Source organism: Sebastes umbrosus, chromosome 16 (genome assembly GCF_015220745.1).
Source record: "Sebastes umbrosus isolate fSebUmb1 chromosome 16, fSebUmb1.pri, whole genome shotgun sequence".
Classification (NCBI taxonomy): Eukaryota; Metazoa; Chordata; class Actinopteri; order Perciformes; family Sebastidae; genus Sebastes; species Sebastes umbrosus.
In genome coordinates, this window is record NC_051284.1 from 24,533,726 (window position 1) to 24,556,266 (window position 22,541).

A 22,541-nucleotide genomic window follows, 5' to 3' on the forward strand; every position below is an offset into this window, starting at 1 on the left:
AGGATTCATGCGCCAATGAGCAACTCTCATAGGAATGACCGGGGTCCCACCTCCAACGCTGTATCCAGTTCTTTTAATACATCCATGGATATGACTCCTTTAAGATACAGAAACATTTTATACAGAATGGGGGAAAACTCTCAGATGCTAGTGTGTTGCATTATGGGATATGTGAGATCAAGTGTTCTTGGAGCTTAACTCATAAAGTCAGGATATCTATTGACTATGCTGCTTTGATTTTATTCATCCTTTTTTTTTTTAAATCAGTGTCTTTTGAATCCCCAAACTGTCTGAAAGTGGAATATAAAAGCCCTGCAGAATCCCTTTAAAATAAATGTAATCTGTGTTCTTGTTTCCTCCCTGGAAGAGATCTCCAGCTCCCGCTGCCTCAGTAGGTCCACAACTATTATCAGGGACTCCTCCCACCCAGCTCATCACCTGTTTGACCTGCTGCCCTCTGGCAGGCGCCACAGGTCAATGAAAGCCCGCACCTCCAGACTCGCGAACAGTTTCTTTCCCTGGACCATACGGACACTGAACAAACAATAAATCTGTGCAATATTAATACACTGAATGTGAATACATTTATCTGTGCAATATATCCTTGATGCAATACACACCTCATATGCAGCTTTGTTTACATTTTATTTATTACATCTACTCTACCTATTTTACAAGTGCAATTACCTCTGTTTACATTACATTTATTTTTATATTTTATACTTTTAGTGTAACACTTCTGTTTATATTTATTTATTACATCTACTTTACCTGTTTTATTTGCTTTATAACTGTGTATGTTTACCTGTTATATGTTTTATCTGCCTCGTTTAGTCTTATCAAGTATTTGTTTTAAAGCACTGATCAGAAGTGGCAAACTGTAAATCTCGTTGTATTTAATACAATGACAATAAAGCTTTCTATTCTATTCTATGAAAATCTCACTTTATACAATATGGGACCTTTAAGATACAGGAAAATTTGAATAGAGAATGGGGGAAAATTCCCACACAGACGCTAGTGCTATGCATTATGGGAAATGTAGGATCAAGTGTTTTTGGAGCTTGACTCATAAAATCAGGATATATAATGTCTATGCTGCTTTGATTTTATTCATTCTTTTTTTTTTTTTTTTTAAATCTGTCTCTTTTAAATCCCCCAATCTGTATGAAATTGGAATATAAAATCACTGGAGAATCCGTTTAAATTATATCTAATCTGTGTTCTTGTTTCATCTCCTCTCTCTATAGTGGCGGCCGCCCAATAAAGGGCGCTAGGGCGCCACCCTCCCTGAGTAACACACAAAAAAACACTACTACTACTACTACTACTAATAATAATAATAATAATAATAATAATAAAAGTTATACAAATTGTCAATATTTGTGTTTTAAATATGGAATGCACCCAGTAATATGTGTAATTTGATTGTAATGTGATTATATTTTGTATTAATAATCTGAATCTGTAAAGTAACTAAAGTTGTCAGATGAATGTAGTGGAGTAAAAAGTATAATATTTCCCTCTGAGATGTAGTTGAGTAGAAGTAGAAAGTAGCAGAACATGGAAATACTCAAGTAAAGCAGAAGTACCTCAAAATTGTATTTAAGTACTTAGTTACATTCCACCACTGAGTACATTGTATACTGTTGTGTTTTTCAAAGCATTATTTACTCTTCCTGTTGGAATAAAATAATTGTTAATTATGTGTTTTTGATACCTTCACTTTTTTTTTTTGCATTAAATCATATCTGGATGTTTGCTGAAATTGATTGGATGTGGCACAGCCCCACCAAGAAAAATGCCCACCAGCCGCCACTGTCTCTCTCTGATGCTGAGGATCATAATTCAGAGTAACAGCAGCAGCAATAATAGTAGTAGTGCGCCTTTAACCAGCGTGCGTGCGCACATGCGTAAAGTGTAGTAGGTGTTTGCGCATGGGCATCTCCGAGCCTCTCTCTCTGCTCTGCTCTGCCGTCCTCTGCCGCTGGGTCGCTGATGATGCCGCTTCTACAGCTCTCTGTGCGGCTACAAACCGCAGTTACCGACACTGAAGTCGACTGAGACGCTGGAGACGAGAGGAGAGAAGAGGAGGCTGAAATATGATGATGATGGATCGTCCGAGTCGTCTCTCATCGCGTGGACAGCTGTAACGCGTGGATTCATCATCAAAGGTGAGAGATGCTGCTGTGAAATATCCTCCTTATTCACCCTGGACCACTTTATCCTCCCCATCTAATGCTGCCGAGGATGAGGAGGAGGAGGAGGATGATGATGCTCTAAACGCAACCTGCGTGATTTTCCTCCGGTAAAGGCCAGCTCTCTCTGCTCTCTGCTAATCTAATTCTCACCAGTGAGAATAAAAAAAGATGCAGGATTGCCATTGTTTGTTATCACCCCCCCCAACATTTTTTTTTATGAGCATCACGACACACCGTTCCCATTGCGGGAATATAAGGTAAATAGGCAGTTAAAATCATCAATATGGCTGCGTGTGAGCTCTGAGGAGTGAATTATTAGAAGAAGTGTTGCAGGATGATGGCTCAGTGGGAGAAATGAGAAAGTGGATGATATCAGAGGAAGGGAGGTATACTGCAGTAAGCCAGTCTCCTTCTGTTGACTCGCCTCAAAGGATGTTGTCATTACCTCCAAGCAGCTGAAGGTGCGGTTACAGTAGAAAAATGCACCTTTATTGGCCTATAATGATAACCACACAGTCTCTTACTGTATCACAAAGGAGGCTGACATCATATTATTATGATTTTATGTGCAAATGAGTGAATGCAATCCCATGAATTCACCTCTGAATGTGCTCTGCTTTGTGAATTCATCCTCGTCTATGAATTATTAATCTCTGTTTCCTTATCTAACATGAAATGATCAACTCCTGCATTCATTTTGCTGCCATGTACCGCTCACATTTTTCCCCCCAAACATTGCCTTGCCAATGCCAAAGGCCTGCTGAGTTGCCTACTCATGAATTTCTGCAGTTACTTCATAGGCTGAATATTTACAATGAAGCATTGTGTTATTTTTGCTGACATGTGTCTGTTGGGTCTCCCACTGCATCGCTAATGTTTTCTTCCCTTTCCACCACCCCCCCCCATCCCAAACTACAGCAGTGCTCCTCTGACATATTAACCCTGGAAATACAGTGTGTGTGCCATTTAATATGTAATTAGGCTGACCAAGTGTTTTCAAGTGCCATCATGGCCAAAGTGAACCTGAGTTATCATCATGATTTGACTGAGCTGCAAAGAGCCGAGTATGATTGTTTCAGAGCGGTATAACATTGCTGTTTAATTTAGCACAAAGTGGTTTTATTGCTGTCTTTGAATTCAGACATATCAGTCAGTCGCACTAATAAGGAATTAATAATCATTTCAGTCATTATTTGAGCAAACATGATAAACATTCTCTGGTTTCAGCTTCTCAGAAGTGAGGATTTTCTGCTTTTCTCTCTTTCTTGCATCATCGTCAAGTCAATATTTTTTGGGGGTTTGGAAAAAACAAGACACTTAAAGATGTCACCTTGAGCTCCGAGGAATTGTGTGGCTGCAACTAATGGCTATTTTCACTACTGATTAATTTTCAGATTATTTTGTCGATTAATCAATGACTTGTTTTGTCCATAAAATGTCAGAAAATAGTAATAAATGCCCCTTATAACTTCCTAAAGCCCAAGGTGACGTCTTCAAATGTCTTGTTTTGTCCTAATAACACTCCAAAACATACAAATATTCAATTTACTATCATGTATGACACAGAAAAGCATTCAATTTTTACAATTGTGAAGCTGTAACGGGCAATGTTTTGCTATTTTTGCTTAAAAAATGACCAAAATGATTATTTGATTATCAGAATAGTTGCTGATTAGTTTTCTGTTGATATAGAGAATTATATAGTAAATTAATCGGTTAATCGTTGCAGCTCTATAGATGGGCTTATTTTTATTTTTAGGCTTAAAGGTGCTAAAGGTTAACAGTGTTAACCTGAGGGGGAACCGGAGGGTGGGTGCTACACTTCTGTTATCGGCGTTATCAGCTGTAACTGCCGTATGAGGGCAGTGCAGAGAGGCGGCCGTGAGCTAGCCAGTGGGGCACGCTCACATGCACTAACATGCATTTAAAGCGTGCACGGCCGGCCCGGCTTTGTCAACAAAGCACACAGAGGGAGAGCGACTTCATTCGTCGCTCAGGTACACATTACTCCTCTATATCTTTACAGAGCAAATAGTTGTTTGATGCCATATTAATGCTCTGGATATCACATTTAGCACCTTTAACTCTTCATAGACTTAAAGGTACAGTGTGTAGGATTTGGTGGCATTTAATGATGTGGTTGCAGATTACAACCAACTGAGTACCCCTCCGCTCACTCCTACCTTTCCAAGATTGCAGCAACGTGAGCCGCCCAGTTGCAAAACCGCGGTAACACCGTTCGCCTCGCTCAGAGGTCATCCTTACCATAATAACACTACTTTAGGAGCAACGGATGTCAGATGCCAGGTGGCAGTACCAAGGTTTTGTACTCTGCGGCTCACGTTACCGCAGTTTCACAAGCATGTCGGAGAATTACGGTGGCCTTCAGTAATGTAGAAACGTGAAACGCTCTCTCTAGAGCCAGTGTTTGGTTTGTCCGTTCTGGGCTACTGTAGAAACATGACAGAGCAACATGGCGGACTCCGTGAAGACGACCCGCTCCCTATGTAGATAAACGACTCATTCTAAGCTAACGAAAACACAACGATTCTTAGTTTCAGGTGATTATACACTAATAAAAACATAATTATGAATATCATATTCTATTTCTGCTAATAGATCCCCTGAAATGCTACACACTGGTCTTTAAAGTAAACATTAGTTGTAACCCTGATTATAATATTCATTGTTTTAAATAAAAATGAAATAATGCTCGACTGCATTTCAGTGGACGGGCTCCTTTAAAGAGAGCCTTGCTGGTGCCTGTAAGCAGCAATAAAAACCACTCAACACACGCCACAGTAGTAAGTTAGTGACTGGAAAGAGGCTCTGTCATAACAGTAGAGATCACCGTGAGAAGAAACAAGCAATGCAAAAAATAATAAGAGAGAAATCCTGCCTGTGTGTAGACGTCCTGAGGGTAGGTGGTTTCCTCTCGCTCTGCTGGTCAGCGAACATGCATGTGATCCAGGCATGTCTGGGGCGCCTGGTCCGAGGCTCTTCGGGTCACCCGGCGCTCCTCACTCATTGGCCAGCTGTAATGTGCTCTGTGTCCCTCATCATTAAGTGCTTCCTTTGCAGCTCTCTGTCGGTGTCATTAGCCCACAGGAGGCAGTCGCTGCTGAGCAGGATGTCATGGAGAATTATCATTTGCACAGACCACGGGCGCTGGAGTGTTCCCAGGCCAGCTCACCGATATCTCTACAGGAAGAGAGGGAGGGGAGACAAAAGCACAAATTGAGAGTTAATGAAGTCCTTGAAGGAGGGAGAGACGGGAGGTGTTAATTACTTATTCAAGAGTCAACTACATTTTGTCAGCGAGGGATAGCTTATCTCTCATAGTAATGGTGACATCAAGTCGAAAGACACCCACGCTAACTCTTCCAATATGGCTTCTCTTCACAGGGTCGACGTTAAGGGCTTCACTTTGTTTGACGTTCAGCCAGCGACAGGTAAATATTGAAATCTTAAGCTACATCTTAAGTAAGACATAGTGTATCTGTCCTGTATGGTCTAAAAACAAATAATACTATTTTCCAATATATTATACCACAAATTTATGCCACTAATATATTGATACTACTTTAATAAGAACACAGAGTCATATAACTGTGAAAGAGCAATTGAAGATATCTGTTTCAAATTAAAACGTCCTGTCACCTGATGAAATGACTTCAACATTAAAAGCCCTGATGACACTTGAATGAGTGAATAAATGAAATAAGGAAACCTGTATTGTTTCAAAGAGAATTTGTCTTCCACAAGTATGAGCACTATGTTGAAACAAAAAAACAGACACGAGCAATGAATCCTCTTTGAAAACACTCAACAGAGTCAACACTGAAGTTGTAACAGACGTCAGAACAGAAGTTAAAGTTGAAATAGTTCAATGGATGACGAGTCTTTGGTGTGAAAAGAGATGAGTGTCCTTTTTGTTCCTCCGTAACAGCATCTGATGCTGGAGATTAAAGTCTTTGTGGGAAAGATTCATTTTTATCATCTTTGTGCGGTTGATTTTAAGGCTGAATACAGATTGACAACTCACTTTAAAGGAAAGCACATAAACTCTTACAAAACCCACAAGTTGATGTTTTTAAATGTTTAGATATAAATTGAGATATAACATGTTATTTAGCGAACTTTAGAGTTGCTGGTAGGCGGATATGTTACCATTGAATCGAGCCAGGGTAGATGTTTCCCCCTGTTTCTAGTCTTTATGCTAAGCTAAGCAATCAGACTGCTGGCTGTAGCTTCATATTCAGCATACATGACCTGAGAGTGGTATCAATCTTCTCGTCTAACTCTTGGCGATAAAGCGAATAAGTGTATTTCCCAAGATGTTGAACTGTTCCTTTGAATAAAAGTCACATTCTAGTCAACATTACATTTCCTTAGTTACCTGAACAACACTCTGCTCTGGATCCCACATCTCTAATATTTCCAGCGGTTCAAATAGTGAATTTAGTGAAACAAGCTGACAGTTTAGTCTGATTATTAGGCTAGCTTTTCAGAGTCCTTCGAAAAACAACAAACGTTTTGGTGTACCACTCAAAAAAACACTGTTAATTTCATTCCTATAACTGGTTTCATCATCTCTTAAAAAGCCAACCAAAGCCATATACTCTATAGGGAATAGCTGCAGTGATGACTAACACAGTCCTTGATGTACAGGGTGAATAATGAAGATGAAAGAACTTATGGCATCCTTCTGGTACACCAACGTTCAGGAGCTCACGTGTACATTTTAGCTGACCACGTAACAGGCACACTAATACACACATAAAGACCAGATCTTCTGTATTTAAAAGATGTTAATTTATGAGCTTTATGCAATCATTTATGTTTAGTCTTTTTAAAATTAGAAGTCAGAATCATAAGTCTGAAACATTTTCTTTAATTGCACTAATAATATATATATTAATCATCTTATCTTGCATGGTTTCTGATTGATTCTGTGTTACTAACGTGCTGCCGTCTGAACAGTAAGCGTTGCATGCTCTGCTGTGTGATGTGCCACAGAATGATCGAGGAAGGCAGTAAACGGGGCAAGGCCATGGTGGAGAAGAGGCAGCTCTTCATGGAAATGAGTGAGTGGAGGCGACAGAGAAATCTCTTTTCACTATTCATAGTCATGTAATTCTTTGACTGGCTCCAAGTTGCGCAGGAGATGTGTGGTCCCTCACACGTACAGTGTAATTCCTCCCACACAAAGACACGGGCAGTGTTTAAATGTACCTCCTGTAAGCCTGATTGTGTTTGGAAAGGCTTATTTTATTTCATTAAACTGCAGGCATTGGATATCTGCTTTTTTTTTTAGATTTTCTTTATGCTTTTGTTTTGCAGGAGCTCAAAACTTTGATGTAATCAGACTGTCGACTTACAGGACGGCCTGCAAACTCCGGTTTGTGCAGAAGAGATGCAACCGTAAGAGCATGAAGATTCTCCTCTCATTTCAACTGTTATGACACCGACACAATAGAAATGTTTGTTCCAACATGAATGCAGTCACAGTCTGATCACGGTCTGTCTGTTCTCCCCCTCACAGTTCATCTGGTGGATGTCTGGAACATGATCGAAGCGTTTCGTGACAACGGCCTCAACACGTTGGACCACAACGCTGAGATCAATGTGTCGCGGCTGGAGACCATCCTGTCTTCCATCTACTACCAGCTCAACAAGCGGCTGCCCACCACCCACCAGATCAATGTGGAGCAGTCCATCGGGCTGCTGCTTAACTTCATGGTGGCCACCTATGACAGGTACGGTGGTCAGTGCAGAGGAGCCGCTACACTCTGTAGGTGGTGATCATTGTTTGTGTAGCGTTGATGCAGAGGCCACATCAAACCGGAGGTTGAATGTTAAAATATCTGGCCGCCACCCTCAGACAAATCTTGACCCGGCAGGTAAAACACACATATGTTCAAGCTACTAAAGCCTCACAGGGTTTGGTATGACTATCTTATAGTAGCTTATGGTGGATTTTTTAACAGTATTCTCCACTTTTGGCCACAGTGGCTGCTCTTCAGAAGAGTTATAATGTCTCGCTTTAATTTTTTACATGAAAAAATCTGCTAAGCCAATGCAATTTCATCATTTTGCACTTGACAAACAACTAGACAACTAACATCAATTATAGGTAGTGTGTTGAACTTTTAATAAATAATAATAATAATTACCTTGCTGCTACTTAGTCTGTTGATAAAAAGTCCTGTTGACAGTCAGCTGATTCATGGTTGAGTCATTTTTGTGGCCTATCGAAGCAAAGTGGTAACCTTTATAATACTACAAAGAACGTCTATTATTATTCAAACTAAGCAGTTCAAGGGAATTTCTTTCAACTAATTAATTAAAATGTTTAAGTCATTTGGCAAGCAAAAAAAAAAAAAAAAAATCAGTGGTTCTAGCTTCGTCAGTGTGAGGATTTACTGCTCTGCTCTTGTATAGTATAGTATAGTATAGTATAGGACATTACATATCTTTGGGTTTTGGACTGTTGGTCAGAAAAAAAAGAAACATCTTAAGGCGTCACCTTAGACTCAATTGTGATGGGCATTTTTCACTATTTCTGATGTTTTTAGGGCTGCCCTCCTCCTCTTAGTCGATTAGTCAACTAATCGGTTGTTTTGGTCTCAGTCGACTAAGATTTCTTTAGTCGATTAGTCATTTTTTTATTATTTTTTCATGCTGAATGACTTATTTCCAAGAAACTTGTGAGCCCATTTCTGGTAAAAACAAGATTTAAAGTGGTGCTATTGTGTGATTCTTCATGGAGAAACTGCAGCCCTACTCTGAATAAAATAATTGTTGCAGAACATTCTCAGTTTTCCCAATAACTGGTCCCAAATTACATAGTTCTTTCTATCCAGGAAACTTTGGGACTTGGAAATTGTTAGGGAATTACAGATCTAGGATATAAAGCATTGTCTAAATGCTGGTTTAGAGCCCTCTCCACACTGCCAGGAATTAAATTCTGGTGGAAGAAATGGAAACTTCCCCAAATTCCCAGAATAAATACACAGCACGTGACTTTTCAATGGTAGCTCTGGCTCTGACTTCATTTTACAAACTATCCATCCAGCCAGATTTTAGGCATCCGAAATCGGCCGATAAGCTGACAAATGGTGGAATAAATACACATCTGCCTGCTTTCTGCCTGAAAAAAAGCTGAATCCGCTGAAGTATTCCTAGTGGTGTTTTACTGTATATTCTGCACTGTACAGAGGTTTATTATTGACTGTAAAGCTCTCTCATTATTGTACCTTGTGTGCTCAAATTGATTGGCTGCTCGCCCCGTCCATTCATCGACCCATTCAATTGGTTTACTTTTATCTGTAAGGCCACTCTGGTCCCGCTCCGTTATTATTCATGCTGCCGTATCTCTGGGAAACTTTGTGGAAATGACAGTCTGCGATCACAGGAAGCAGTTTCGCTATCTGTCCCTGAGGTCCAAACCGAATTAAGCAGAAGTGCTTTCATGTACCGTGTTACCTCTGCTCGGAAGTCACAGCTAAATTAATCTGAAATCAAAGAGCTGGTCTCTCTTGGCAAATTGAAAAGATGTTAAGGGGTCTTGAGGCGACCTAATAATTACCTTAATATAACATGTCAATCTGTGGTTTAAGGCTTAGTTTACACAGTATTAGACGTAACCACAAAAGTGCACAGATATGTTTTAGGGGTGGGGGAACATACCGATACAGAATAGTATCGCAATATTTTGTGTGGCAATATTATAGATACACGGACGTCAAGTATCAATCTTTTATTATTAGGGCTGTCAATCGATTCAAATGTTTAATCGCAAATTAACACACGTTTTTTATCTTTTCAAAATGTACCTTAAAGGGAGATTTGTCAAGTATTTAATACAAATATGCTTGCTTTATGCAAATGTATGTATATATTCATTATTGGAAATGAATTAACAACACAAAACAATGACAAATATTGTCCAAAAACCCTCACAGGTACTGCATTTAGCCACCACCCCCATGCTGTCTGTATGACGGCACCACTTCTGCTCCTGTCATAATTACTAGAGGTCGCTGTAGTGATCTTTTATACCTCATTTCGGTGATCTACCATGTGAATAGATGACAAAACCTAATATTGGGTGTAGTAGGCCCCTATTGACCCACATCTATGGTCGTTATAGCGACTGATAACGCCTATTTAATAGCCTGACAACAGTCTAATCGGCAGCCAAAACCAGTCAGAATTTAAATTTACTGCTTATAAATTCACCTTTCCATCTACTTGCAGTGAAAGCCATGGGAAGCTGACAGTTTTCTCAATGAAAGCCATGCTGTCAACAATGTGTGGAGGGAAAATTGTGGACAAACTACGCTGTAAGTACATTTCTAAGCACCTTAAACACACAACATGTCAGAAGATATGTATGTGAATGAGCTGCATTTTTAATTAGCTTGATTTGATGAAATCTGATGTCATGGCTACCTTCATGCAGTTGCTCACATTAAACACACAGGGGCACTGTTGGAGCATGACTGCGGAATTAATTTGTTTTAACTGTTCATATCTTGACTCTTTGCTGAGTATACAGACTGTGGATCAACACATTCACACACAGCCTGTTTTGAACCTTATTTAAATCTGACATTTTCTGTCTCTCAGATATTTTCTCACAGATCTCTGACTCAAGTGGAGTCATGATGTTTGCAAAGTTCGATCAGTTTCTCCGGGAGGTGCTGAAACTCCCCACAGCCGTGTTTGAGGGCCCTTCGTTTGGCTACACGGAGCATTCGGTGCGGACGTGCTTCCCTCAGCAGGTATGAGGAGTTTATTCCCGCACCCCATCTTCTCCTCTTTCTTCTTCTTTTAAATCTCTAATAATTTACACGTCTTGTTTAATGCATGTTTGTGTGTGTTTGTATCCAGAAGAAGATTATGCTGAACACGTTTTTGGATGTGTTGATGGCAGATCCTCCCCCTCAATGCCTCGTGTGGCTTCCGCTCATGCACCGACTTGCTAATGTTGAAAATGGTGAGATCTCAAGCTATTTATATTCACACTGTACATCCTCATTGGAATTTCGACATTTAAACATCAAAGTTACTCATTTAATTTGACTAAATCTCTGACAGAACTGCTAACAACTCATAGAAAATCTGAAACATGACCAGGAGCCCCAACTAGATACTCTGATTCAGTGACGGAAAGTAACTAAGTGCATTTACTCAAGGACTGTACTTAAAGGTGAAGTGTGTGGGATTTGGCGGGATCTAGTGGTGAGGTTGCAGACTGCAACCAACTGAAACTCCTCCCGTGTCCCAAGCGTATCGGAGAACTACGTTGACAGACGTGAAAATGTGAAAATGTGAATGGCCCTGTCTAGAGCCAGTGTTTGTTTGTCCGTTCTGGGATTATACACTAAAGAAAACATACGTAATATAATATTCCATTTCTGCCAATAGACCCCCCCAAAATGCTACACACTGGCCCTTTAAGTACAATTTTGATGTGCTTGAGTATTTCAGATTTATGCTACTTTACTGTACTCAAGTAAATTTATGTCTGACAGTTCTAGAGTAAATGTACTTAGTTACTTTCCATCACTTTCAGACGAAAACAGGTTGGGAACCACCGTCTTAAGAGTAACTGTATGCAGAGGTTTTGTTAGTAACTGTGTAAATAAAGACGTCTCTGCTTCTCTGACAGAAGATCAATATCTTTTTTGTTTTTTTACCGCTCAGTCTTCCATCCGGTGGAATGTTCATATTGCCGGAGCGAGAGCATGATGGGTTTCCGGTACCGGTGCCAACAGTGCCATGGCTACCAGCTCTGCCAGAGCTGCTTCTGGCGTGGCCATGCCAATGGTCCCCATAGCAACCAGCACCAGATGAAGGAGCACTCATCCTGGGTAAGGCAAAGCCCCGATCGCTCTCAATTTTACATCACATTGTTCCCTTTTCAAAATAATCCCAAAGTCAATACCTCTGTGAGAGAGCGGAATGATTTTACAACATGGCAGCAGACTATTCGTCCGTCTCCCTACATTTCCTGTCCTGTCAGAGCCATTCAAGAGGGATTTTATGGGGCGTGTTACTCATTTTGGAAAATGAAGTTGTATTGATTGAATTTGCCGTGTAGCAGCATCCCCCCAAAGCTTCATCATTATGTTATAAATCGAAACATGGGAAGTCATAGGCGCTAGATCCCAAATCCAATTCCCATCTCCCACTCGGCTTTTGCACAGAAGAGAATGAATCAGGACTTGAATAACATGCCTGAGAGCATGAAACACAAAACACAGTCAGAAATATGAAGATAAAACATTTATGATGTTTATCATGAAGGTGGATGAATCTGCTCTGGATTATTTCCTACTTTTGTGACAAATTGGTATAAAATATGTCTATGAAATACATCTGGGACGATGTTCAACACATTTTATTTGGTTTCCATCCACCACAATTCTGATTAGCTGACTTTGTTGTGACACAAAACAATGGGTGCTCATAAAGGAGCAAGACCATTGTTGTGTCTGATAGTGCTCTATACGTACTCTCCAACGGCACCTTTTTTTTGTGTGTCCGTATTATAAGGGTAAATTGCACTATATAAAGGCAAGGCAATTTTATTCCTTTAACACATTTCATTACAAGTAAACTAATGTGATTTCTATTAAACAGTTGCTGTTTTTTCCCCCTAAATGATGGCGCATGCTACACTGATCATCCTGCCTTAAGGAACTGGTATCCCATCTCACCTAAAATGTATTAATTAGTTTGTGTTTTAGTTTGTTTTTCACTGGGGTGTTAAATAACAAAACTTTTCAGAGACTTTCTACCCTACCAAGAATGAAATTCTGGAGAGTTTTGTCCTTTTTTTGCACGACAACCAGAGCTGCAACGATTAACCGATTAGTTGTCAACTATTAAATTAATCTGCAACTATTTTGATAATCTATTAATTGGATTGAGTATTTTTTTTAAGGAAAAAAAAGGTCTAAATTTCTCTGATTTCAGCTTCTTAAATGTGAATATTTTCTGGTTTCTTTACTCTATGACAGTAAACTGAATATCTTTGAGTTGTGGACAAAACAAGACATTTGAGGACGTCATCTTGGGCTTTGGGAAACACTGATCAACATTTTGTAGACCAAACAACTAATCAGTTAATTGAGAAAATAATCAACAGATTAATAGACAATGAAAATAATCGCTAGTTGGTCAGATTTGAAGACACTGACATTGGTTATCAGTGACTCAGGCTAAAAATATATATACAAAAGTATAGTTACAGTATCATATATCAAAAACTGCTTTATCAATAATGGTACAGTATAGTATGCTTATACCACATTTATGTCACATCCGAGATACCGTACCTGTAACTGCCAATTTCTGACTTGTAAGTAACATTCACATCAATTTCCAAGTTGTAATTATGAATTGGGAAATATAGCCAACTTGGCGCTCAATAAAAAGTTCACTGTATTGCACAGTATTTTTTCAGTTTTTTTAACCAATACACAAACTCTGCAATCACACACCTGTCTTCAGTTGTCCATATAATAATAACTTGACATGAACGCAGAAGAAGGGACTCATGGCGTTGCAGTTTTGGGCCCGTAGGGCAGCCACCGAAACTGCATGTGAAGTAGCACTTACTAAATATGCACAAACTACTGCTGATCCACACTTTTGGCACAGTACACAAACTGTTGACCTAGTTATGTAAATTACTTCTGAAGCAGCTGAAAACTGTTTCTACAACACGATGACACAACGCACACACACAAAGTTACAGATACTTTGTTTGTCCTTTCGCTCCTCACAGAAATCTCCAGCCAAAAAGCTGAGCCACGCCATCAGTAAATCTCTAGGCTGCGTCCCCATCGGAGAGCCGCCACATCCTGTGTTCCCCGAGCAGGCTGAGAGACCGCAGGAACTCACCCATACTGTGTAAGTGCCATTCCACAGAGCATTTGTTACCACTAGTTGTGTCATTAATGAGGGGGAACCCAACTGATTTGTTGATTAACCGCACAGCGAGGCCCAGTATGCTCATGATCTATAGTATGTTCTCGTCATGTAACTGCCTCCATCTTTCCATTTCGCCATCACCACATGACTGATAGAGTGCCATCTCGCTAAGTTGTCAAGCCCATGATTATTTGCTAAGGTGGAGACGGTGATATACAACTCAGGTTCAGCCGCTGCCGCCGTTAACAGCGCGGTCGTCCTCATCAGTCTGTTGGCAATGAAACGGGGACGATGGTATAAATCTCACACTCCGGGCTTTGAGGCTCCTGGAAGTCATTATAGGAAATGCATTATATTCTGCCGCTGTCTTAAACCCTGCACACTCATTTACATTTCAGTTGAAAAATTGTACGATTTCCATAATCAATTCCGCCACTGAGATACATCCGCAGAAGTTCACGTCGCTAAGGTCACTCCATACTTTTTTCTCATCATCTGATGCTTTTGGCCTCCGCAAAATCAAATAATGTTTGAGATTTAGAAAGTGATTTATGATTTTGCTTGTTCATGGCATTAATAGGATCACAGAAAACTTACTTTCCACATTTCTCATGGCACATTTCATAACAAAATCCTCACATTCTTATTCCAGTCACGACCATAAATCTAAGCTGTCTGTATATAGTTTTGCTTCTGGCGAGTGTCAGTGAGTAATTGATAGTGAGCTCCATCATGGGGGGAGAAGCCAGCTCGGTGAATGCCTGGAATAATAGACTCAACGTAAACACATCAACATGATTCCCTGTTTTACTGCGTGATAAGATACCATCATCTCTGAATCCGGCTCTGCCCACTGGTGGGGGAATTTTTCTGCATTGTGCCCAAACTTATGCATTTAAGATGAAGTTCACATTTGCATAAATTTACAATTCATCACAATGTGGAGAATCAACTGTCGACCTGCATGTTTCCCTCCAACGAGGCGATTGGATTAGCCCGCACAGTAAAGGCTGAGTAGCATGAAATTACATCACACAAGTAGATTAATATTGATTCAAATAAAATTTGCAGCTGAAACTAGTTTGGATTATGTGCAGGGCCCTCATCAAGCAGTAATCCGTGTCTTTTATTTATTTTTTATGATGTTGATTATTTCAAATGATGGAGGCACCGAGAATATTGAGTCCTGCTCAGTTGGAGCTATTGGTTATATTCAATTTTGTTTTGCAGGGAGGCCTTTTGTTGTTATTGTTTTCCTCAGAATCATTTTTCCATGAACTGAAGGGTCCTCTTTGAGTATTTTTGAGTCTAAAAAAAGATATATTAGTCATTTGCAGTGGTGGAAAGTGACTACTATACGTACAACTACTCAAATATTGTATGTACAGAAGGAACAATTTTGAGTTTTTCCATTTTATAGCATATTTTATATATGTTATACTACTCCTCTACAAGGAAATGTTGTACTTTTTACTCCACTAAATCAGAAATAGTTACTTGTTACTTTTCTGATAAAGATTGAACAATAAAAAACGGTGGTTCCCAACCTTTTCGTCTTGTGTCCCCGTACAAAAAGCAGTATACTTAGGGCACCTCGTCACATTTCAGATGTCTATAGGAGCTCCGTCAAAGAGACATTTATCCTTTAAACTTCTGAGAAGGTTTCATTTAAATAACTCCAAATACTGTATGTGAAATTATTCAATATTTCACAAAAAGCAAAGATTAGAGAAAAGACCAAAAATGAAGACAGATTTTGTTCAAACAGACAATCAGATTGTAGCGGGGCAACAGACGATCAGCTACAAGTGGCATCACATTTGTGCCATCTGCTTTCATTGCCAACGACTTTGGGCCCTTTGACATTGTGACATTGTGACCACACACGCTCGAGCCAAGCCAATAAAAACACCATTTTAAAAATATTATATACAGCCACTGACCCTAAATTGTAAAATACTGTAATGACAAACAACAGCAGCAATCCAGAATTATATTAATTTCTAAGCTACTCAGTAGGCTACCACTGAAATCACACTTTTTTCCTGACCTGTTGCCTCTAAATAACAATATACTGCACCACTCACAGGGGCCATTGTAGTCGGCTACTTGCTGATAATACTTCTATACTTCAGTACAAATTTGAATGCAGACCTTTTGCTTGTACTTTAGTATTTTTAGATTGTTGTACTGCTGGTACTTTTGCTAGAGTTGTCTGAATACTTCTTCCACCATTGGTTATTTGACACAAGTCAAATACGTATGTATACATATAGGCCTATGCATCTGTGTTATCTCTAAAATGGAAGTTTTGGGGTAGAACTTCCAGGAACTTCTTGTCGTTATGTTCTCCTTTAAGACTGTAATGGACAAAGTGCATTCTCATGCTCTCGCAGATGGTATTTTAAGGTTTGTGGCACTGTATGTGTGTGTGTTTGTGTGTGTTCACTGACTTTTAGGATAATGGATGTGACTGTTGACCCCCGAGACGTCTGTATGTGTCTCTGTCTCTATTGTATTGTCAAAGTCCCCGGCGTCTTTGATGAAAAATATCTATTTTTGGTTCCAGAAGCTTTTATGTTTTTATTTGTGTGTGGTGATGAAGTAACGCCTCTCATCAACCGAGCCATGAAAAGATGTTTTCTAAACCTGACAACCATTCAAAAACATGTATTCATCGGTGACTGCTATTCTCAATTTTGGCTCAGATTTAATACTTCCATATTTAACTGTGCATGCTTTCGAACTGCAGAACAGATTTTATTGTTAAGTCAAAGAAAATGCAAAGAGTATATTTTGTGCATACATGGGGGGAAATTATCCAGATGTTTTTCTTTATTAGTTCGGAATATGGCACATAATCTGAGATTGAGCATAAAGACTGGAAACAGGGAGAAACAGCTAACTTAGCTTGAAAAGTGAAGCCAATGCAGAAGTGCCTTAAACCTGCATTCTTTCTAACAGCCAGCAGGGGGCGACTCCTGTGGTTGCAAAAAGAAGTCTGATTGTATAGAAGTCTATGAGAAAATGACCCTACTTCTCACTTGATTTATTACCTCAGTAAACATTGTAAACATGAGTTTATGGTCTCCATCACTAGTTTCAAGTCTTCTTCAAAACAGCATGATGTTCATTTAGTAAATTATGTTCCCATTTAGAGTCAAATAGACCATGAAGCAGGGTATGCTTTAGGGTGTGGCTACTTTGTGATTGACAGGTCGCTACCACGGCGTTGTCCGGTCTGGGAGTTGTCCATGTTTTTTTCTTATAACTTAAACCCTTTCACAGTGTGTTTTCAGTTCATGAAAGTTAATTGTAAGATTTTTGTCGCCTAAAAATGTCTTATTCAGCGTTCGGTTGTATTTAGCTCCACCCTCTGGTGGACCAAAATGCAGAACTCAATGCTTCAAAACGGCAGTCCACAAACCAATGGGTGACGTCATGGTGACTACGTTCACTTCTTATATACAGTCTACGCCCTAAAGTAACAAAATCCACCTATCAGCAACTCTAAAGCTCACTAATTAACATGTTAATTGTGGAGACTCCAGGAAGTCACTGCACATAACTCCCCTAATACCTCAAATTATGTTTTTACGTGACGATGCAACCGCGCTGTCTTAACACACTTTTAGAGGTGCTAGCAGTTGGATATTGTTACCTTCGGACAGAACCAGGCTAGCTTCACAGCCTGTTTGCATGAAAAGGTGTATGAATGCCACGATAATGCGCAGGGTATTTAGCGTGCAATAGGATCGCCTTTCTTGCTTTTGGCGTGTCATTTGCACGGCGTGTACTGACTGCAATGTATACGCATCCACGTAAATATGCTACGCTCGGAGTTAGTGACGTAGAATAAAAAGTGAGAAAGACTGCCTATGGTGGGCGGGTGGGGAGGTGGATGGGTATAACAAATACACAACTTTTAACCAAGAGACCACTGTGTTGTTTTGTAAGTTATGTTAGTGACGTTTGTCACGTGTTTTCCGTACTTATGTTACGTTGTTTCCTTATGTATTTTAATTAGTTTACGTACTTATTTTAAGCCCAACCATCATGTTTTTCCTAAACCTAACTGCGAATGTTACCGTAATTTTGTTGCGTGGCAAACAAATGACACGTGAAAAGCCTAAAACGTGTTCTCATGACACGCAGAATGTCTGTGTAATATTGCGCTATTTATCGGGTTGGGTTTCCCTTGGTTTCCAGTCTTTATGCTAAGCTAACTGGCTGCTGGCAGTAGCTTCATATCTAACTGATAGACCTGAGAGCGGTCTCATGTAACTCTGGGCAAATGAACACAATCCACAAAAAGTTGAACTATTCCTTTAAATCCAACATACCAATTGTAAATCTTACTTCTGCACTCTCTGTAGCCGTGAGCCATAAAGGAAGAGCTGGCACTAATGGAATAATTTTCACTTGTTAACGGTCGATTTCAGAGAAATTATGGGTGAATACAGTAATTGTCCGCCTACATTCCCATGATGATCCCCCTGCTGGCTACAGAAATCCTCCCTCAAACTGGATCCCTCCGATAATTAGTCACAGGAAAACTGCCAAGCCTCCAATTTTATTCTGAATTGACTTCATTTTATTGACAGAGAGAAAATGTGCTGTTGGTATTTTAAAACTGTAGTGCAGCTAGTTGCTGATCCTGATGAATGTTGTCTGTGAGGTGGTGTTATTTCATGTTGTGACATCCATCAGCGTGGTCTCTCAGGTGTGTGTGTGTTTGTGTGAGGCTGGCGAAGCGGTTGTGAGTGAGTAACAATGGCAGAATCAGGGTAGAGCGTCAGACTCGATCAAAACTCCCAAACTGAACGGACACGAGTCTCCCAGTTGTCCAAACCCCTCTCCTCCTCTCCAGACAAACTCTATCTATTCTGATGCTGTTTTTGAAATATTTACTGGCATCTGAAAGCCAAGACTAACAGCAAGCTGAGCTGTGAATTTTTTTTCCCTCCACTCAAACTGTCAGCGAGATTCTTGCGGATTTTGTGTTTTGGAGAGGAGTTATAGGTTTGGGATGCACCGTCTGTCTCAGAAACTTTAAATCTATGATACGGCTTCCCACCTTCAGACTTAGTGCCGCCTCTGCCAGAAGACTTTAAGCACCAAAATAGTTTAAGAGTCGAAAATAGGCATCTTACCGTACTTTGCATTAATGTGGAACACACATTAAAGTGTCAAATTCTCAGTACCATATTTAATATTTAGCAATTTTCCACTCTCTATATTATCTCCAGAAATCCTTTTACATTTTTAAAATGCCTTCCTCTGTTTTAAACATCTTTTTTTTATTCCATCTATGTCATTAAAATAGAGAGAACAGGCATATAATTCACTTTTCTGTGAGCGTGATCCATTTGGGTTTTTATGGCCGATGCACCGGGGAAATAGGAGCATCTTTGCCAAGCAGGAGAGGATGCTTCATGTTTGGGTATTATTTTTAGCCGGCGGAGGGCGATTGAAGGCAGACGTGCATCCGTTGTTTGTCAGGAATAAGGTGAATATGTGCGTATGAAGCTCCCCTGTACCCCTGCCAAGTGCAAGGAAAGGGGTGGCACATTGTCATTCGCTGCACGCAGGTAGCACGAGGCTTAGCGCATTGCAGACTTTGATCTCTATAGTGCCTAAATGTTGTGTCAACTCTCTCCCATTTGACCTCTGAGGCACCGGCTGGATTACTGGACTGTGTGTCTTTAATCAGCATTTCTTCAGCCAGCGTACCACGGGGCTGCAGAGCAGACGCTGATGTGAATGAGTTAGGACGCCTGCTAGAATGAATCCAAATCTTAGAGGAAAAAGGAAATACTTTTACGTAAGAAGGAGCGCTTCTTTGTACAGTTCCACAGGAGTTATATTGGAAAAGGTCTGATGATTATTTATAGAAGGAAAGCTGTGAAGAGCTTTGACTTATGTAACTCCGCTGAAGGTAAGAGGAAGAGTCAAGAAATGTAAAATGCAATTATAGTGTTGACTGCAGAGGCCAGTTTGTTTCCTCCAGAAGGAGATTTGTGCTTTTTTTAGAAGTTGCAATTTTTGAGCAAACAGCATTTCCCTAATATCCAGTGTGTATTCATGTGTTAGAGAGAGGTGAAAAGACAGAGTCAGAGCAGAGAGCTTCAGAGAGGAGAGAGAGAGAGAGAGAGAGAGAGAGAAAACCACGTCGTCATGAAGTCATGTGACCGCCGAGTTTCCTTGGAGACAGCAGCAGTGTAGTACATTGAGATGCTCGCTTGCTCAGTTGAGGGCAGATTAGGCATCTGGCAACAGCAGCAGTTGGATGTATTTTGCCAGCCGTGCAGGTGCTTTCTCTCCTCACAGAGGTAAGTGTGATGCCCCTTGTCTCCTCTCCTGTCTGCACCTCCAGGGTGGATTATTGTAATATGATATAATGAGCGTTAAATGAGAGGTTAACTTTGGAGTATTTGTGCACACAGTGTGTCTGTGAAGGAGACTAGAAGGCAGCATGTGCAGGTTGGAGTAGTGATAGTTGCTTTTTCTTTGCTTGAAACAAGAATAAGCAGGATTGTGTTATAATATAATATATAAATTACTAATGTAGGACTGTCCGTGGTTGTCTTTTGAATCTGTTGGGCTAGACCTGAGGGAAATTTAAATGTACGAACCAATAAATAATTGCAACGTTTCTTTAAAAAGACCGCGCTAAACCCCCACGAGCATCCACATTAATGCAGGGAATATGTACTTTGGTTTAAGAACAAATTATTTGAATACAATTAGTGATCCAGAAATTGTGCTTACTGTTATTTTTAGTTGCACAATAATAAAACAGAAAGGAAGACTATGTGTGCTGCTGAGGCACTTTGTGGTGCCGTAGCAGACAAACGCTCTCAGTGTCTTGTGCTGATATCAGTATTCTGCACAATGTGGGTATAAATAGTTTGATTTTGGCCATAAATGCTGATTGGACAAATAAGCATAACAGGACACCATACTGTTCAGTGCCTTTTATGTGATAATGAGTGCTTTAAATAAAAACAGTCAACACTGACAACTACTACTACGAGCAGATTGAGGAGACACAACTACAGAGAAATGGAAATCCAGTGTTATTTTCTGTGGCGGCGGGTGAAGTGTGAAGCAGAGAGCACCTGAGATGTGCAGAGCGATATTTTGATCCGTTAATGAGACTCTGTGGTCCGAGGGTTTCGGGCTCCGATGAGCTCACGGGGGCCGCCGTTTCAGCCGCCAGATGGACCCCATCGCTTTGTTTACCCTCACAAATTACCTCCCGCAATGTCACCTTTCCTGCTTTTTCACAGACTTCCAGTTTAATTAGTTTCCTTGTCTGCTGTTGTTGCTCGTGCTCATGTTAATTAGGTTGAAGCTAATAGCCCTAAAAACATTTCCCGGGAAAAGTCAATTATTTGGCTTCAATTTTAAGTTAACTCGGGTACAACATGTTGCCTATTTTGTGCACCAAGCTCAGTAGTTTATAATGACCCCTCTCCTGTCTCCCCTCTTATCCCCATTTGTACAGTTGGATTAAATTGAAGTCAGGATCGCTGATTCATGATTACTAATAAAATGCAAATGCCCTCTACCCCATTCCCTGGTGACAAGCACCACAGGCCTCTGCAGCGTAGCATTAAAGACCTCTAATCTTGTCTTTTAGTCAGCCGAAACCAGTGGCCAACAACATGAACGACACAATGCTCATGTCCTCTGGGACACCTACTCCTACCAAAAGGTAAGCACCTCCAGGCACAATGTCTTTTTGAAGATACTACTCCACAGAATTAGCTTCTTTAACGATGACAATATGTCACTTTAAGTTCCACACATGCAAAAAATAAAATGCTTTTAATCCCACAGAATCCCCTCTGTGCTCAGAATAGGTGACAGATTCCCTCTCATCAGTGGAAACAGCAAGAACAGCGCGGAAAATCTGACTACAGATGTTATTTGTTCCCTCACACTTGACACACATTTTTGCATCCGAGCAGCATGCCCTTGTGAGTGTATTTTTAGAGGAAAAATTTGTTACGCTGTCATGAAGAATATGTGAGCACTCCTACTTAAAGGGTTGATTTGACAAATAGATTATGATAGAATTGGAGCCTCGTCGTGTAAGCAGACGAGCAGAAGAGAGCCCCGTGAAAGCAGCCTAATTGTCCTCTCATTTCAGTTAAAGGCCAGCTCTATTATTATTTACTCACAGTGGTAATGAACTATTGTGGTTATGAATGATAATGCGGAGCACTTTGAGGCGGCTTTAATGTATCTGTACTCTGTCCTGCAAGTCGGTGCTGGGTGCATTTTCGCTTTGAGTACAGTATCTCTCTCTCACATCTTCCCGGCAATTTATGTTTGCAAGATGAGACTGCTCAGGGACTCAGGACTTCCCACGGCACATTAGGA

At 40.3% G+C, this 22,541-nt stretch overlaps 1 protein-coding gene and 1 long non-coding RNA gene across 8 annotated transcripts in view; one reads left to right on the plus strand and one right to left on the minus strand.

Moving 5' to 3' along the window:
* The first annotated feature begins 1,732 nt into the window (after positions 1-1,732).
* Positions 1,733-22,541, plus strand: part of dtnbb (dystrobrevin, beta b) — a 39,123-nt gene continuing 18,314 nt past the window's right edge. Inside the window, exons 1-11 of one of the 6 annotated variants that reach the window (XM_037746255.1) lie at positions 1,733-2,174; positions 5,607-5,653; positions 7,221-7,288; positions 7,545-7,625; positions 7,747-7,960; positions 10,464-10,549; positions 10,836-10,990; positions 11,100-11,205; positions 11,916-12,082; positions 14,005-14,129; positions 21,796-21,870. In XM_037746255.1, the coding sequence (XP_037602183.1) occupies positions 7,222-7,288; positions 7,545-7,625; positions 7,747-7,960; positions 10,464-10,549; positions 10,836-10,990; positions 11,100-11,205; positions 11,916-12,082; positions 14,005-14,129; positions 21,796-21,870 (1,076 nt within the window). In that variant the 5' untranslated portion in view covers positions 1,733-2,174; positions 5,607-5,653; position 7,221. The remainder of the gene's footprint in view (positions 2,175-5,606; positions 5,654-7,220; positions 7,289-7,544; positions 7,626-7,746; positions 7,961-10,463; positions 10,550-10,835; positions 10,991-11,099; positions 11,206-11,915; positions 12,083-14,004; positions 14,130-21,795; positions 21,871-22,541) is intronic. The other 5 variants (XM_037746254.1, XM_037746253.1, XM_037746256.1 and 2 more) reach the window with 5 other exon arrangements.
* LOC119474306 overlaps positions 4,775-22,541 on the minus strand; it is a 95,693-nt gene continuing 77,926 nt past the window's right edge. The window contains exon 5 of one of the 2 annotated variants that reach the window (XR_005203552.1): positions 4,775-5,400. This is a non-coding gene — a long non-coding RNA (uncharacterized LOC119474306). The remainder of the gene's footprint in view (positions 5,401-22,541) is intronic. The other variant, XR_005203551.1, reaches the window with a different exon arrangement.